This window comes from Cupressus sempervirens, chromosome 6, assembly GCF_028749045.1.
Source record: "Cupressus sempervirens isolate cs-2001-9-10 chromosome 6, ASM2874904v1, whole genome shotgun sequence".
NCBI lineage: Eukaryota > Viridiplantae > Streptophyta > Pinopsida > Cupressales > Cupressaceae > Cupressus > Cupressus sempervirens.
In genome coordinates this window covers 544068247-544086236 of record NC_143123.1, presented here as the reverse complement: position 1 = coordinate 544086236, position 17990 = coordinate 544068247, and the positions used below count along the sequence as shown (strand labels likewise).

Below are 17990 nucleotides of genomic sequence, written 5' to 3'. Positions count from 1 at the left end.
TTTAAATGTTTTACTAACTTGAGTTTAACATGTTCTTAGGTTGCTGAAACCCGCTTTGCCTCTCACACAATCGTCTTGAGACGACTTGTGAAGGTAAAAGAAGCATTGAAGCATATGGTCATTAGCCCCCAATGGGGCATTTGGAAGAATTCCAATACAGCAAGGGCTTTAAATGTGAGAAGAATGATACTAGATGAGGATTGGTGGGGTCTTGTGAGTTATGTGTTGGAAATCACCGATCCAATAATGGCAATGCTTCGCTTCGCAGATAGTGATGAGCCATGCCTTGGGGATATTTATGATTCCATGGATAGTATGCTGGAAAAAATTAAAATGGTAAGTTTTACGCTCTTTTACAACAATTTTTTATTTGAGAGATATCTAGATTCTAAAGTTTAAATTGACATATTCACTAATTATAATTATTATTCATATTTCATATCTTAGGCCATACAAAGGAGGGAGAATGATCCTGAGGACACCCTTTACAAGAAGGTGGAAAAAATTGTTCATCATCGATGGAACAAGATGACCACACCGCACCTCCTTGCATATGCTCTATCCCCGAGGTACTGTAGTTCTTATCAAATGTTTGTGCTTATTTTATCCAATGTTTGTGCTATTGATATTTGATAGTGTTCAATTGTCTTTTGTTATCCCCAGGTACTATAGTGCAGATGTACTTCGCCTTCCAGGTAGAGTGCCACCATTTAGAGATGCAGAGGTTGCAGATGGGTATAAGAGGGCACTAGCTAAGATATTCCAAGATCCAGAGATTGGGGCAATTGTGAGGAGTGAATTTGCTGCTTTCAACTCAGGTGAGGATTTCGACCCTATTGCCATAGCAGACCAAAGCAGGATGGGTGCCATCAAATGGTGGTACCTTCACGGGCAAGCCTTCACGTATCTCCAACCTCTTGCCATAAAGGTCCTATCCCAAGTAAGTTTGTAAAATTAAGCTTAAGGTTAACATTCTCAATTCCTTGAATTTATTATTTAATTTATTTATCTTGATTGTTGTATTGATAATTTTTAATTTCTCTTTAGGTTGCCAGCTCTTCTGCCGCTGAGCGGAATTGGAGTACTTACTCCTTTATCCACTCAATCAAACGCAACCGGTTGGCTCCAAAAAAATCAGAAGACCTTGTGTTCATTCACAACAATTTGCGCTTGTTGTCACGGAAGGATCCTAAGTACAAGAAGGGGCCCGAAAAGCTTTGGGATGTAGCACCCGAGACTCCTGATTTAGATATGACCATCCGAGATCTTGCTAGATCCACTTTGATTGATGTGGATGATGAGGAGGAGGATTATGAGTTAACAATCCCCTCTACTACTAGTGGTTTGGGTTCCTCTACTAATACAGATGCAGCACTTGCAGCTCACCAGTACCCCTCTGATGCGGATTTTCTTGAAAATCCATTTGATGATTAAATAAAAAACTTTAGTGTTGACTCTTGACTCTTTTATGAGTAAATCATGTTATAAACTTTAAGTTTAATGATCTATATTTTGAATGTTACAAGCTTTCACTTTCAGTAATTCAATGTGAATGTGTTGATTTCCTTTATAATCGTGAAAATAGATTAATTATCAATGTCATTGATCAAGTATACTAGATTCATACTATGAAATGATTTAGTTTTAGAATTATGTATATTTCTCTTTTTTTTAGTATATATAATGCATATATATAATTATATATATATATATATATATATATATATATATATATGCACGAATCCTCCACGAATCATAATTGGGAAAAAAAAAAAATCCCGAATCCACGGATCCGATTCACGTGCCCGAATCGGATTCGTGTCACGAATCGGCAACTAAGGTATTTACTTTTAGCAATTTACCTTTGTAAGTTTGTAGCTTTGTAGTTTGTAGTATTGTACATATGTAATCGATGTTTGACTTTTAAGTTTTAAGTATGTGGCATGTGCATTATGATCAAATTATCTTCTATTTAATGATGTTATTGTGTCTTTACACTTTATTCAATAATGGGTGCATGGAATGTTCTTTAAATTCTAAAAAATCTCAAAATTTCGAGGTTTTTTCACTTTGCCGAGTCACCGCCGAGTCACCGCCGAGCCGGGTCACGAGTCAGAGCCAGGTCATGAGTCAAGTTACCCTTGCCGAGTCTGAGCCGAGTCCGAGTCTCGTTACACTGATTAGTATAAATGGCATTTGACTTGATCATTAACCAACAAATTAAAATGATATAACATTATCAAATTAAGCAATCTGATTACCGACTGCTCATAGGAAGCATCAAATATCGACAGGCGCCTTTAAGGGTGTGAAGACAAAGTAGTGGATGTTAAATTTATAGCTTCATATGAAATCTTAACTCTGCATTATTTATATCTTGCTATTCATGGAAATTTGATTTATAATTACATTTTACCAGTACTGAAAATTCATTCAGGTTCCAGTTTATTTTATTTTCTACATACAGCAAGCAACTGCATCTTTCATATATCATAAGATGATCGTTAGGCAGTTATTCTTGCGCTGACAAACATTATCCTTTATTGGACGTGTACTCCTGCTGAAGGCATTGTGGATTTTCATGTCGCATCCTTCCAGGTGTCCTTGCTCACACTTCATTAGCGTTGCTCATGTAGGTTTGCGTACACCTCATGCTGTAATGGACATGCCTCTGTAGGTGTCTCCAAATGCTTCGTGGTTACTATTAATGTTTTTCTTCCCTTCACCATTGGGAGATATCTTGAAGTGGCCACCTTTCTTTTTGTTTTAATCAGTGCAGGAAAGATTGCTTCTGTGATCGCTGACTCCATATATAAGAATCTTGTTCATGATATTAAAACTTTTCCTGTGTAAATTCTGGAGACTTCTCTTTTGATCATTTACTTAGCAATATAGCCTTGAGAGTTTTAGGTTGTTCTGTGTGATTGAGACACAGTGATTTGTGCAAACTTTATCTTCGATAAGGATTACCATATTTCTGAAACATATCTCTGTTCAGACTACATCTATTATCTTTTGTCTGAGATGTAATTTCTTTTATCACAGAGTTCAGTTTTGAGTGGGCTGGGTTGTTTACCTCTAGAAGGGGGGTTTTTCTGAGGATAAATTTTCTGTTCTGATTATTGTTATATTCTGGCTTATTTTAACATGGTATCAGAGCCAGGTTCTTGTTCTCAAGCTTGAACCAAAATATTTTTTCCTTTTCTTCTTTGTTTCACAAGTTATTGTGTTAAGAAATTCATCACAATACTTGGTCTTAAAGTTGAAGACAAGCTGGATGGAGCCTCTAACTTCACCTCTTGGAAGTTTAGGATTTTGATAGTTTTTGAAGAAAATGATATTCTCGATTATGTGGAGACTAATGTTACTATGCCCTGTGATAATGCAGAGAAAGCTATTTGGAAAAATAATAACAGTATGGCAAGAATGATTCTTATTGATTCTGTGAAGGATCATTTAGTTCCAGTTATTTCCAAGCTAAATTCTGCAAAAGAAATGTACGAGTGCTTTTGAACATGTATGAATTCAAGGACACCAGCACAGCTTTGACTCTAAGAAGCCAACTTCTTCACATTAGGATGAACCGAGGAGACTCCATTGTTTCCTTCTTCATGAAGATTCTGAGCTGAAAGATCAACTGAGTTTGATTGGAGATTCTATCAATGACAAAGAACTTGTTATGCTTGCCATGAATGGTCTTCCACATTTATGGGAATCGTTTATTCAAGGTGTTAGTGGTAGAGATGAATTGCCAAACTTTGATAGGCTAAGGGCAGATTGCATTCAAGAGGAATGTAGGCTGGAAACCAGAGGAAACTCTTGTAAAGCTCATAATGATGAAGATCAGAGGAAACTCTTGTAAAGCTCATAATGATGAAGATCAAGTTGTTGCTGCTCATATGTCAGACAAAAGGGGGAGGAAGAGGAATTTCAAAAGGGGTGATGACAATAATTTTTCTTACTCTTCAGATTTTAAGAGGAAAAGAGATATATCCAAAGTGAAGTTGTTTTAGATGTGAGAAGTATGGTCATTTTGCTAGAAATTGTACTGTTAAGAGTAACCATCATGCAACTGTTCCCAATATTAAGGATTCACCATCATCTAAGAACTCTGGTGACTATTCAGAGGGATTCACTTTCATTTCTGCCCTGCCGAGTAATATTCCAGCTGACTGCAACACATGGATTATTGATAGTTGTGCCTCTCGTCACATTTCTGGTTTCAAACAGCATCTCTCAAACTTAATCGAAAAGGACTCTCATTTGCAAGTCATTATTGGTGAGATGATGCTTCCTATTCCATCAAGGGGTCTGGTAACACTTCGTTCAATCTGAACTCTGGTATTCCCTTGCACCTTAGTAACATTTGATTTGTTCTAGGGATCAAGAGGAATTTAATTTCTATTTCAGCCTTAGAGGATAAAGGTTAAAATGTGGCTTCCTCTGATGGTAAAGTGGTTGCTTGGAAGAATTTTTTGATTATAATTCAGCTCAAGTTATTGGAATTTGCAATGAAAGTCTATATAAATTTTCAGCAAATCAAGTTCACGTTCTAAGTCATGATGTTTTTGACAATAATTTGTTATGGCATAAAAGGTTTGGTCATATTAATTTCAGATCTCTCTCAAAACCAAACAAGTTTGTTATAGGACTGCCTATTCCTAATCTTAGTGCTGCTCATGAAGGTATTTGTAAAGGTCGTGCATTAGGAAAAAATATTAAAAGTCCTTTTCATTCCAGTGAGAGTAGAGCCAAACTCATCTTATGACTAATTAATTCTGATTAATGTGGGCCTATGTCATTTGCATCTTTAAGTGGTTTTTGGTACCATGTAACTTTTATTGATGATTTCTTTCACAAGACATGGATCTCTTTTCTCAAATCCAAAGAATTAGATGAAATCTTATCTAAGGAGTTTAAAGCTTTAGTTGAAAATACTTGAGATAAGAAAATCAAGATTCTTAGATCTGATAATGGAGGTGAATTCACCTCATGTGCATTTCAATCCTTTTGTGTTGAATTAGGAATTAAGAGGGAGTCTTGTGTCCCTTACAAGGCTCAATAGAATGGTGTTGCTGAAAGGAAAAACAGGGCTATAGTTGAGGCAGCAAAAGCCATGATTCATGATTAAGGGTTGCAGATTTTTCTTTGGGCTGAAGCTTGTAGGAGAACAATATATGTTCAAAACAGGAGCCCTTATAAAATTCTTCAAGGCATGCCTCCGGAAGAAGCTTTCTCTGGTAATAAACCTGATGTAAGTCATCTTAAAGTCTTTGGTTGTTCAGTTTCCAAAAGAGAAAACATCCAAATTAGAACCTTCAGGAAGGAAGAAATTTTTGTTGGTTATAGTGAGTCCTCTAAAGCTTATAGAATTTATATTCCATGTCAAAAGATGATTGAATTGAGCAGAGATATATCCTTTGAAGAAAATGCTGATTGTAGAAAATCTGTTGAACCTTACTTGGAGATTGAAATGGAAGACTCTATCAATCATCAAGATCTGTCACTTGCTGCTCCATCTTCTCCTTGCAACTCTCAGAGGGAGGATTATATTTCAGACTGTCCTCCTTCCCCTAAAGTTCAGATTGTTTTCAGATGCAGGTCCAAGTGTCAATGCAAATGAAAAGAAGAGATTTTTGTGGGCAAGAAATACTATGCAAGAAGCCGAAAAATTTTCAGCTCCTCGTGGAACTTTTCTTGAAAGTAACAAACCTTGAAGACTTGATGGTTATGTTGCACTGATGTGTAATATCATGATTTTGAAACATCTGGTTTTGATTCAGCTATAGGACAGGAAGTTTGGAAAGATGCCATGTTGGAGGAATATGAATCTATCATGAAAAATTGATGTTTGAGAGATTATTCCTCATCCCAAAAATAAATCAGTTATATCTTCTAAATGGTTGTACAAAATTAAACATGCTGCTGATGGTAGTATGGACAAATTTAAAGCTAGATTTGTAGCAAGAGGTTTCTCTCAAAAGGAAGGGATAGATTATGATGAGACCTTTTGTCCCGTGGCTAGGTACACCTCTATCAAAACTATCATTGCAATCAGCTGCCAAAAGATGGAAACTACATCAAATCGATGTCAAAACCACCTTTCTTAATGGTGTCATTGAGGAAGAAGTTTATGTTGAACAGCCAGAAGGGCTTGTAATTCATGACAAAGATTCTCATGTTTGCAAGCTGAAAAATGCGTTGTATGCTCTTAAACAAGCTCCTCGGGCATGGTATGATTGTATTGATGATTAACTCTTGAGTTTGAGTTTTAAAGAAAATGAGGTTGGTCCAAATCTTTACTTCAAAAAGTATAATGATCTTATGCCGATCATAGTACTTTATGTTAATCTTTTTATCACTGATGAAGATGAGTTGATTGCTAAATGTAAGAAAGAGTTGACTTTTGAATTTGAAATGAAAGGTCTTTGCTTAATGCATTACTTCCTTGGTTTGGAAGTTTGGCAAAGGCCTAATTAAATTTTCCTTAGTCAAGGGAAGTGTGTTGTAGATATTCTTAAAAGATTTGGTATGTTTGACTGTAACCCTAATGTGACACCCATGGAGGCAAATTTGAAGACACTTCAAGAAGTTGCTGTAGACTCAGAAGTAATTGATGACACTCTATATAGGCAGCTGATAGGTTCTCTCATTTACCTTATCAACACCAGGCCTCACATTTGGTATGCTGTTAACACCTTAAGTTAGTGTATGTGTGAGCCTAGAAAATTTCGTGTTATTACTGCTAAACACATTCTGATATATGTTTGGGGCACTTTGAAGTATGGTCTGAAATTTTCAAGTTCTAACTACTTTCATCTGCACGGTTTGTTTAATTCTGATTCGGTAGGTTGTGTTTCAAACAGAAAGAGTACTTCAGGTTTTTGTTTTAGCCTTCGATCTGCTATGTTCTCTTGGTGCAGCAATAAACAAGGATGTGTTGCTTAAAGTACAACTGAAGCTAAATATGTTGCAGCACGTACAACAGTTTGAGAGGAAGTATGGCTTTGCAAACTTCTTTGTGGATTATTTGGTGAATGAGTAATTTGATCTCTTATTGCCATGTTCAGAGAGTCCACGACAGTAAAGTTTAGTTGATTTCATATTTGCTAATAGGGAGTGTTAATTTTATTGCTTCAAATGAAATCTTATCTCTCCATGATTTATATTTCGCTATTCATGGAAATTTGATTTACAATTACATTTTACCAGTACTGAAAATTCGTTCAAGTTCGAGTTTATTTTATTTTCTACATACAAGAAGCAACTGTGTCTTCTGTATATCATAAGATGATTGTTAGGCAGTTATTCGTGTGCTGGCAAACTATTATCCTTTATTAGCTGTGTATTCCCACTGAAGGTCATCGTGGATGTTCATGTGGCATTCTTTAGGTGTCCTTGCTCATGCTTCATCAGCATCGGTCACGTAGGTTTGCGTACACTTGATCTTGTAATGAATATGCCTCCATTGGTGTCTCCAAACATTTCTTGGTTACTATCAATGTTTGTCTTCCCTTCACCATCGGGAGATATCTTGAAGTGGCGGTTTTTCTTTTTGTTTAATTAGTGAGGGAAAGATTTGTTTTTGTGATGATTGCTGATTCCATATGCAAGAGTCTAGTTCACGATATTAAAACTTTTAAAACTTTTCCTATGTAAATCATAGAGAGTTTTCTTTTGATCAGTAACTCGGCAATATAACTTGAGAGTTCAGAGTTGTTCGGTGTGATTGAGACAATAATTTGTGCAAACTTTATTTCGAATAAGGATTATTATAGTTCTGAATCATATCTCTATTCAGCCTATATCTATTATCTTTTGTCTGAGATTTGTAATTTCTTTTATCATAAATAAAGTTCAGTTCTGAGTGGGTTGGGTTGTTTACCTTTGTAAAGGGGTTTTTTCCGAGGATACAATTTTTGTTCTGATTATTCTTATAGTCTGGCTTATTTTAACAGTGGAGACATGTCCATGAATGAACATGTCCCCATTACTCACCTTCGCCGCATATTAATATACTATTGACCGTGTTCAGAAACATACAACGAACACAAAAAAATGTCTTCCAAGTATCTTCTGCAGTGAAGTTCTAATCAAAGTATTGCCAAGTACAGTCTACAAAGTATGAATAATTAAACAAACAAAATCTGTTAGCATCATTATTGATAATTAGTATCAAACTCACTGTATTAAATTAAAAATTCCCTTAAATAAATCTGATCCAAAACATGGTATCAGAGCAGGTGTGATACAAAATCAAATCAGATTTTTTATTGGGAAAATTGACATAATTTATTATATAAATATTTTTGTAAAATATAACACCTTCCAAGATCGTCAATGGAATTAGACTTGAAGATGCTTCAATTTTTGAAGCTTGGAAATTGCAAATGATGCTAATACTAAAAGAGCATGACTTAAAAACAACTGTGGAAAATGCTCCTAGATCTAATGAGAATGACGAAAAGAGTCAATGGGAAAAAGACAACACCAGAGAAATGAAATTATTGGTGGATGGAGTAAAACATCAGATACTACTACCTAATATCATAAAGCTAGACTATTCATATGATATGTTCAAAGCCCTAGAAGATGTTTACCGTACTGGTAAAGAAATCAACGCATACAGACAATGGAATAGAATAGCAGAGTTATATTCACATACGCCAGACATACATTATGCTTCATAAGATGAGTAATAGAAGATGATGCTTTACAATGATCCCAGACGGGATATAAATACTATCCGTCGAACCTTCCCGAAGGAGTCTGTCGGCCACAAACATTATGTCTGCTACAAACTATTTACTTGTCGGCTACAAAATACAAAACACTGACGACAATCATTCCGTCGGCTACAAAAAACACCGTCGAGACCATCCAGTCGACTGTAACCATCCCCCCCAAAAGGAACAGTCGTCTCCTGACGACTAACAAAATTAGGAGACAACTTATAGACAACAAAAGAAATACTAGAGAGAAGGGGGCATCCCAGAAGAGTGCTGCTGGCGACGCAACTCATACACCTGCTCTGTTCTAATGCGGAGATTTGTCTGAATCTGAGAATTAACCTCGACGGCCTCCTTTAGAAGAAGCGCAACATCCATAGCTTGCCTCCTAGCTAACTGCATCTCGTGCTCCACCGCATCCTTATCTCGGATAGTTGCTTCTGTACCTCTCTAGCCACATCCCTCTCCTGCACCACTGCTACCATTTCTGCCAATAGTGCCGCCCGCTCTGTGGCCCATGCTGCCTGCTGGTCGGCCAAGTTGGTGGCTAGCTTCTCTCTAGCCTCTCTCTCAGCTGCCAATGATCTCTCTGTTGCAACCCTGTCCGCCTCCGCACGTCGACGAGCATAGTAAACATCCTTCTACAATCCCACAATCTCATGTGCCAACTTCATCAGAGGGGTGTCATTGGGCCCCAACTCCGGATCAGTAGCCCAATCTGCCAACATCTCAGTTGTCTCCACCACCAGCCAACCCTTGTCTACAAAACAAGTGTGAAATCGTCGGGGACAGATCCCACGGATATATGCTCTGATCAAATGCCACTCCCTCTGTCGAGTTAGAGCCTGAATTGCCACCTCGTGTCCTTTCTTCAACGTAGACTTCATAGTCTTGAGGTAGTCCCTGCACCTGTCCTCATCCGACCCGTAATCCTCCTTGGTGAAGTCCTCCAATGACCATTTCGCATCACTATGCTCCTTATCAGTGGGAGCCATGCCCACATTCGGTGCCGCCTCCTCTGCTGTTGGCGCAACCACGGCATGTGGCATTCCCTCCTGAAGCTGAGGCTCTGGTACTGTCGGGGATGTTCCTGAATGCCTAGGAGATTGAATGGACGGACCCCGCTTGGCAGGAGTGAGTCGGAACTGCTGCGTCAAAAACACACTAGCTCTATCCATCACCTCCGGTTGGTCTGACTGCGCAAGCTCCATGTTCTCCTCTTGTACTGGTTGGGTTGACTCGGCCTCTGCTAAAAAAGATGACGAAACAGTGACAACTGCATCACAATCAATGACATCCAACCGAACCTGAGGTTTAGGCTCCGGTGGTGGAAACTTTGCTCTTTGTGAGACTGTGACGGTAACGACATCTGGTTGTGAAACTTGCTCCGCTGGTACAACTGGAATCACCTCTGCTACAATCGTCGGCAATATCTCGACGACTGTTTGTGGGACAACATCTATCGCTATCTGTGGGAGAACTTCTGTCGCTGTCCGTGGGACCATCTCCATCATTATTTGTGGGACATCTGCCTCCACTGGAGGAGTCATGAGGATCGGGGCATGGCGCTGGCCAAACGGCGAAATGACTATCGGAAAGGTAGTCAAGTGCGCCGAAGTTGACAACTGAGGAGGGGTAAAGAATGTGGGCCCACTACCTGCTGCCTCACCGCCAACTTCCGTCGAAGTGCTCTCCTCTTCTTCCACGGACTCAGCCCCATCACTCACCGAAGTGCCCTCCCATTCGCTATCTGTCTCTCCGAAAGCATCCAGTCCGTGGAGTACTTTCTTGTGGCCTGTTGCTGATCCTTCTGTATCCCAGTCTGCTAACTTGCCCCTTGGAGGAGCCTCAAAATCATCCAGTGGAATCTGGCTAGCTGCAGCCTCTAGAAACAACTCGATGGCATGGTGTGGCATAAAAAATGTTCGCTGTTGAAGGGTCATAAATTCCTCCATCCTGTCAGCCAGGACTGAGGCCCAATCATATACCACTCTGCATGATACGATTCATAAACACAACTTGCGGCAATGCTATACCTGAAGCTCGAGTGGCACCTGTCAACCTGCTCTTGATGTGTCCATGATGCACTGCCAGTGACCCTCTTGAACAGTCCTTGCAAAGCCCTCTGCACTTTGACCCCTGAACCGCTGCATCCCTCTCCACGGGTGTAAGATCCCGACACACTAAATCTATCCAGTGCTCCTTCCGTTCCCGTGAGAGTTTATGGTTCTTGATCTCCACTTTCTTACCATCTGGGCCAGGGATGCCGAAAACCCTAGTGAAATCCCTAGGTTTAAAGGACATTGTCATGTGCTGTTGCTTGTACATGAATGTACTTGTTCTACTCCGGGCGCTATATGTCTTTATCATGGTGCGCAATACTGATTCGAACAACTGGATGGAGATGGGAAGCTGGATGGCCCAATGTACCTGTGCCCGCATCAAACTCTGTTTAATTTGGTCTGCCTCCGAGGTCTCCTGCCACCACCTCCGGCATTCGCTCCCATTAAGACTCTCGAACTGGACGGTGAGATAAGTGAGTTCCTCCTTGGTCTTCTGCTTCCTACTACTAGAACTTGAGGGACCTGCAATTCGAATCCCTAATGCCAAAACTCTTGAATTCTTTTCCATATTAGCCGCTAGCTGAGTCTTCCATGTCTTCCGCTTACCTGCTGATTCCATGTAAAAATGGCTTATTTCTCCTTATATGTGTTTCCTCCGTCTGTTACAAAAAATCTCACTGCCGATGCTGTAACCAACCCAGCTTTCCACAGACAGGTAAGGCAGCGGATAACCACAGAAGGAATCCGACTTCCGCAATTGAAGAGAAATAATGTGAAGCGATCGCGTCTCTTTCATTCAAATCAGGTTCAGCTCTTGCTTGGCCACCCAAAGGTAAAACTTCAACTGGTGCCTCTAGTTTAGTAGATCTAACACCTCTGCCCCTACTAGCAATCCTTTGTCTTCCACCACCACCAGCAGGCTTTGCTTCGGCAACTTTTACAGTAGGCACATTCAAACCCCTTCCTCTTCCTACAGCTCGCCTGGTCGCTCTGTTAGGAATCTGCTCTGCTAAGGCCTGATCAATATTGGTTTTCGGCAAATTTACCAAATTCTGAACCTGTTTCGATTTCAGTCATGCACAGAAGTATTTCATTTGACAGAGCAATACGACCAGAAGGAAAATATGCTCCAGCCTTTTTGACATGATAATTGAAGGGGACCATGACAATTCCCGCGAAGTTTATTCAATGCTTCCTCCGGTTCTGTCACAAGCTTGCGTCTAGCACTTGGACGTGACGATTTCGCCCGCTGAAACTCTTTTCGATTGAACTTCCTGCGAACGGTGGGCTGGTGGTTGCGAGAACAGGGTTCGCAATGCCGGCATATCCCAAAAGAACGACGCAGGTTCTATTTTTTTTTAGCAGCCCTCCAGACTGGTTCCGCGGACAGGGAGTTGACTGCGGCCAATATCTTGTGGAGATGTGTCCGCGGGCCATCCCCCGCGGGGAGTTACCCGCGGGCCAATCTCTTGCGGAGAGTTGCCCGCGGGCCATCTCCCGCTGCTTTTTCCATTTTTCATTTATTTATTTGTTTTATTTTTTCAATTTTTTTAAAAAAATAATTAATTAATTAATTAATTATTTTTTTAAACTAAAGGTACCTTAATTTTTCTTCGACACATCGTAGTCGTTTAACGACGACGACGGAGGACTGATGCAAGCCTTGAGCAACGGCGACTGCGATGACAACCCTTTTCTAACTTGGTATACTTTCAATTTGGATCCGTTAACCACCTGAGGCACCTCCTGTCCATCCAATGTCGATAGTTTGATTGCTCCATTGTTGCCAACCTCCCGGATCTGGTTTGGTCTAACCCATCGCACCTTAAATTTTCCCGGCTTGATTTCATTGTGACCATCATACTTCAATACTAATTGTCCCAGCTGGAATCTGCTACGTTTCAAATGCTTATCATGCTAGACCTTGCGTCTGTTCTGTGCCACTTCCGTCGCCCACTGTGCCAGCAATTGCTTCTCCTCCAGCTTATTCAGATTGTTTAACTGCTCTTGTAAGCTTCCGTCGTCATCCAGCTTGTTTTCCAACGCTATTCGCAGACTCGGGATCATGAATTCCGCTAGGACTACCGCTTCCTGTCCATACATTAATTGGAATGGTGTGTGCCCTGTCGTCACCTTGTATGCCGTGCGGTAAGCCCACAGGGCGATGGGTAAATTTTCCTCCCAATCAGCACCTTCAACCGCGCAGGATTTGTAGATGATGGATACTAAGATTTTATTGGTAGCTTCGGCCTGTCCATTTGCTCTTGGATAATACGGATTGGACAATGAATGATAAATCTTGAACTGGGTGGTGAGCAAGCGGATGACATGATTAACAAAATGACCTCCCCTATCACTTGTTAATTGCAACGGAATTCCATACTTGGTAATGATCTGTTCATAAATAAATTTCGCAGTGCTGACGGCCGAGTTATCTGGTAACGCACGTGCCTCCACCCACTTGGTTAGGTACTCCATTGCAACAATGATGTACCGGCACCGTCGAGTCTTGCTCACCCTTAGTGGTCCAATGAAATCTAATCCCCATCGCTCAAAAAGTTCCTGCGCATGTGAGGGGTGAAGTGGCTTGAAATCTCTCTTCAGCGGCTTCCTGGCCCGTTGGCAAGTGTCACATCCGATGACCCATTCCCGCGCGTCATTGTACACCGTCGGCCACCAGAGACCTGTGAGCAATATCTTCCATGTAGTGGTGTCGGGCCCCATGTGTCCTCCTGCGGGACCCTCATGTGCTTTTAACACCTGCGGTATCTCCTCTTCCAACACACACCGCCGAAGAATATGATCCGGCCCCATTTTGTAGAGCAATCCATTGATCAATTGAAATGTGCGACTCCTGATTATCAACTTGCGCCTATCATTTGGTGACATCCCAGTGGGAAACTGTCCTATTGACAGATACTCGCCAATACTCCTGTACCATTCTGGCAGTACCCCAATCTGAAACAGCTGCGCGTCAGGGAAGTCGTCATTCACACCCTCTGTTGGTTCCCCTGTTTTGATCCATGATAGGTGGTCGGCACTGACATGTTTCTTTCCTGGCCGGACAATGATTTTGAAAGCAAATTCCTACAACAGGAGTAGCCATTTGCTGATCCTCCCTTGGATGATAGGTTTATTAATCATGTACAACAGGGCCTGGTGATCAACATAGAACACAAACGGTGTAGCGAGCAAATAATGACGGAATTTTTGCACAGCATAGACCATTCCCAATGCTTCTCTTTTAGTTGTGCTGTAGTTCTGCTCGGCCTTAGATAACAACCGGTTGGCAAAGTATATTGGGTGATCTAGTCCGTGCCAGGGTCGCGTCGATTGCATAGTTGGAGGCATCCACATGCACATGAAATTCTTTATTCTAGTTCGGATATGCCAAGATGGGTGCCGTAGCTAGTCGTACCTTTAGCCCTTCAAATGCTTCGTCCTACTCTTTATCCCATCTAAATGATTCTTCCTTGTAGGTTAACTTATCCAACAGGTGGGACACTTTGGCAAATTTTTTAATAAATCTCTTGTAATAACCTATATGCCCGAGAAAAGACTTTACCTCCGTCACATTAGTAGATGGCGGCATTTCAAGAATGACTCTTACTTTGTCGGGGTCTGTCTTTAACCCTTCCTTACAGACAATGTGTCCGAGTAGTCTTTCGTGCGGAACCATGAATCTGCACTTCTTGGGATTCAACGCTAGTCGTGCTCTGCGACATCTCTCCATGCATTCACCAAGTGCTGCTAGGTGTTCGTCCTCCGTGCTAAATACTGACCAATCGTCTAGGAAGGCTTTGAAGTTTCCCACAGACATCCTGTCGTATGCAGTATAATCCGCTGGAATGTGGCCGGCGGGTTACACAACCCAAATGGCATCCGGTTGTACACATAGACCCCATCTTCGACGACAAACGTTGTCTTCAACTTATCCTCCTCTGCTATAGAAATCTGATTGTATCCGAAGAACCCGTCCATAAAGAAGTAAATTTCATGTCCCGCGACCTCCTCCAGAATGCTATCTGTGAATGGAATCGGAAAAGGATCCTTGATCATCACTGCATTCAAGCATCTGAAATCGATGCATATTCGAATCTGAGTAGTATCCTTCTTCAATGAGATGACTATCGGTGACACGCATTCGTTGGTCTGCACCTTGAAGATAATGCCAGCTTCTAGCATCCGGTTGATTTCCTCCGTAACCCGTGCCGCATAGTTCTTGTTCATCCTGTAGGGTCGCTTTCATACAGGTATGTCTCCTTCCATCAGCGGTATGTGGTGCACACATAATTCGGCGGTACTCCCTTGAGGTCCTTGTATGTCCATGCAAACACATCCTTGTACTCCAGAAATATCTTAAATGCCGCAGCTTTGAGTACTGGATCCCAATTATCTCCAACTAGTGTGTTCTTTGGCTCTGCCTCGTCCCCCAAATTCATTGCTTGCAGCGTAGCTTCATTATACTTGATTGTCTCCCCTTCCCTGAATGCATGGGCGGGTGTAACATCCAACGGTGCCTCCCCCTCCTTTACTTTAGTAAACTCCTTCGGATATTCGTTCTCAATCGACAGAACACTGCAGCTGTGAAATAATTTATAGTCCTCCATTTGCCAGTGGTAGAGACCGTTGACGGAATCCAAGTTGTCATCCGTTGATCCCCCGTCCAATCGGAGGACGCCCTCCTGATCCGGTTCCATCCGTTGTCTACCTTCATCCTCCTCTCCCTCGGAATCTAATGACAGGGCCTCTTCCCCTACCATTTGGGTATGCAGATCAATGACAAAGCAGTGGCCTTTACTTTCCAGTGATAAGGTGTTCTTCTTCTAGTCGTGTCGGGCTCTTGCTTCGATAAGCCATCCGTGGCCCAGGATGGCATCGTACCCTTTCCTCTTCAACGGAATCACCACGAAATCCATCATGAACGACTGAGTGCCAATGGTTACCGGCTGTGCCATGAGAATACCCAGCGGTTTAATGCCATGTTGATCGGCGGTCAGCAGCTAAAATCTCGGAGGCCACAATGTTGGCTGTCCAAGTTTCCTCCAGGTTTCTTCCGGTAATACATTTATGCCGGACCCTTCATCAACGATTCTGTCCGTGAGAAAATGTCCAAGGATCCCCATCTCGATGATTGTGGGGTGCCGTCCGGATGTTAGCGCCAGCAACATTTGATCTTCTCTGCCTACAACAATCTCATTTTCCTTCCCTCGACTTGGTTCTCCTGGTGACTTTTCCTTTTGTTGACTTGTTTCTCTAGCAATATTTGAAAGAGCAGATCGGAGTTGAGGCATGGTGAGAAACAAATCATTTACCTTTACTCGCACCTCCGTCTGCAAAATTTTCCGTACTATGTTTTGTTCTGCGGAATTCCTTGCTGAAGTGCCGACGGTGTTTGGAGGTGTTGCTGCTTGGGATACTTTTTCAACCTCTGCCCGTGCTTCCACAAATTTCCTCTTTTCTTCGACGGGGTCCGGGTATTCTTTTGCTTGTTTCCACGTAATTGCCAGAACTTCTTCCTCATTCGCCCCGACAGTGATCAAGTTCACTCCGGATTTTGGACACTTTGAGTCGTCGTGATCGCTGGGTTCACACCATCGGCACAATAGTTGTGGTGTATTCGCTGTTGGACACTCCCGCGCAAAATGCCCCAACAAGTTACATGCGCGGCACTGAATAATCGGCTGTCCATTTGCATCATACTGGATCCGGCTTCTGCTCGTATTGTTATTGTTATTGTTGTTATTGTTCTGTCCATGCCAATTATTCCTGTATCCTCCGGACGTAGCACCGGCGGTATTCGTGTTTCCGCTACTACCCGACGGGGAAGCCTCCTGTGTGAGAAGCAGCTGGGGAGATCCTCTTGCCTTCATGTTAAAGGGGCACTCTTTTGTCGAATGGTCCATGATGTGACAAATGTCACAGAATTGGTTCTTTGGACACGATCCTTTAGCATGACCGTCGGTCTTACACTCTGTGCACCACAACTCACTGCCTTTTGGCTCCTTCTGCATGTTTTTAAATTCCTTCATCATGCGGATCATATCCTTCTGTAGGGCGTGGACCTTCTTGCTACTGCCTTCATCGTCACTGCTATCTTCGGCGGAAGGCTTGTCGTCATCAGAATCAGATGAACTAGTCTTCTTCTTCTTTGTCTTGTGCTCACTTTCGAGATTCAATGCTCTGTTATAGGCTTTTGTGTATGACGACGGCGGCACAATTTTCATTTTCTTCCGCAAGTTAGGGCGTAAACCTTCCACGAACCACCTTTTCTGAAGTCCATCCGCCAGCTTATTCTCCATTTTGTTTATCAGATCTTTTAATTTCTTGGCATAAACGCGAACAGTTTCGTTCTTTCCTTGCTTGGTATTGAAGATCTCTGCTACAATTTCATTATCGTCCTGCAATAGTTGAAATTCGGCCAGAAACTCTTTTTTAATGTTATTCCAACTGTCCAGCTTTTGCGGATCTGTACTAGTAAACCAGCCAATTGCCACGCCTCGAAGGGTTGCTAGAAATTGTCTCATCCAGTCGTCTTCATCAGTTATGCCATTTGCCCTCCAGATTGTTTCACATGTTTTGCAGTGTCGGATGGGATCGGCCGTACCATCGCCATCAAACTTTGGCAATTTCTCTTTTGGTAATGCCATAATGACTGGTTTCTGTAAACAAGCATTGCTCAGTCCTGCAACATTGGCGGACTGCACTCCCCCACCGGCGGTTTGCACTCCCACACCGGTGGTCTGTCCCACACTGGCGGACTCAAGAGCTGTGAACCTTGGTGAAGAAGGGTTTTCTGAAGTCATCCCCTGCGGAAGTATATTTCGGACGAAGAGTTCACTCCACGCTCTTGCTCCGTCAGCACTCCGAGCCGTGCGAGTCGATGCTCTTCCGTCTAGATTCTCTTCCCTCGGCGAACAGAAATTCAAAAAGTCCTCCCGTGCTTCTTCCACCAATTCCACCCTCTGCCGAGTCCCCTCCAACAATTCTTCGGCGCTCCGGTTTCCGTTGACAATCTTTTGAAATCTCCGTTGGCGTTCGGCTTGCTGTGACAGAATTAAATTCTCTTGCGCAGTACGGATTCCATCTTTTCCCTTGACCTTATTCCGATCTTTGTTAAGCTGATTTGGCATTAATCTTCATTCCTCCCACCTTCCAGGTTCATAAGGCAACGACGCCAAATGTTTACCGAACTGGT

At 42.0% G+C, this 17990-nt stretch overlaps 1 protein-coding gene across 3 annotated transcripts in view; it reads left to right on the top strand.

Annotated features, from left to right (window-relative positions):
- Positions 1-17990, top strand: part of LOC149553396 (chlorophyll(ide) b reductase NOL, chloroplastic-like) — a 238735-nt gene that overhangs the window by 109832 nt on the left and 110913 nt on the right. For 2 of the 3 annotated variants that reach the window (XM_089788859.1, XM_089788858.1), the window contains 4 exons: positions 40-336; positions 448-569; positions 664-940; positions 1048-1525. The exons of the other annotated variant lie outside the window; for it this stretch is intronic. In XM_089788859.1, coding sequence (XP_089644985.1) covers positions 40-336; positions 448-569; positions 664-940; positions 1048-1434 — 1083 coding nt within the window. In that variant the 3' untranslated portion in view covers positions 1435-1525. Of the gene's footprint in view, positions 1-39; positions 337-447; positions 570-663; positions 941-1047; positions 1526-17990 lie in introns of those variants that run through there. 3 annotated transcript variants of the gene reach the window in all.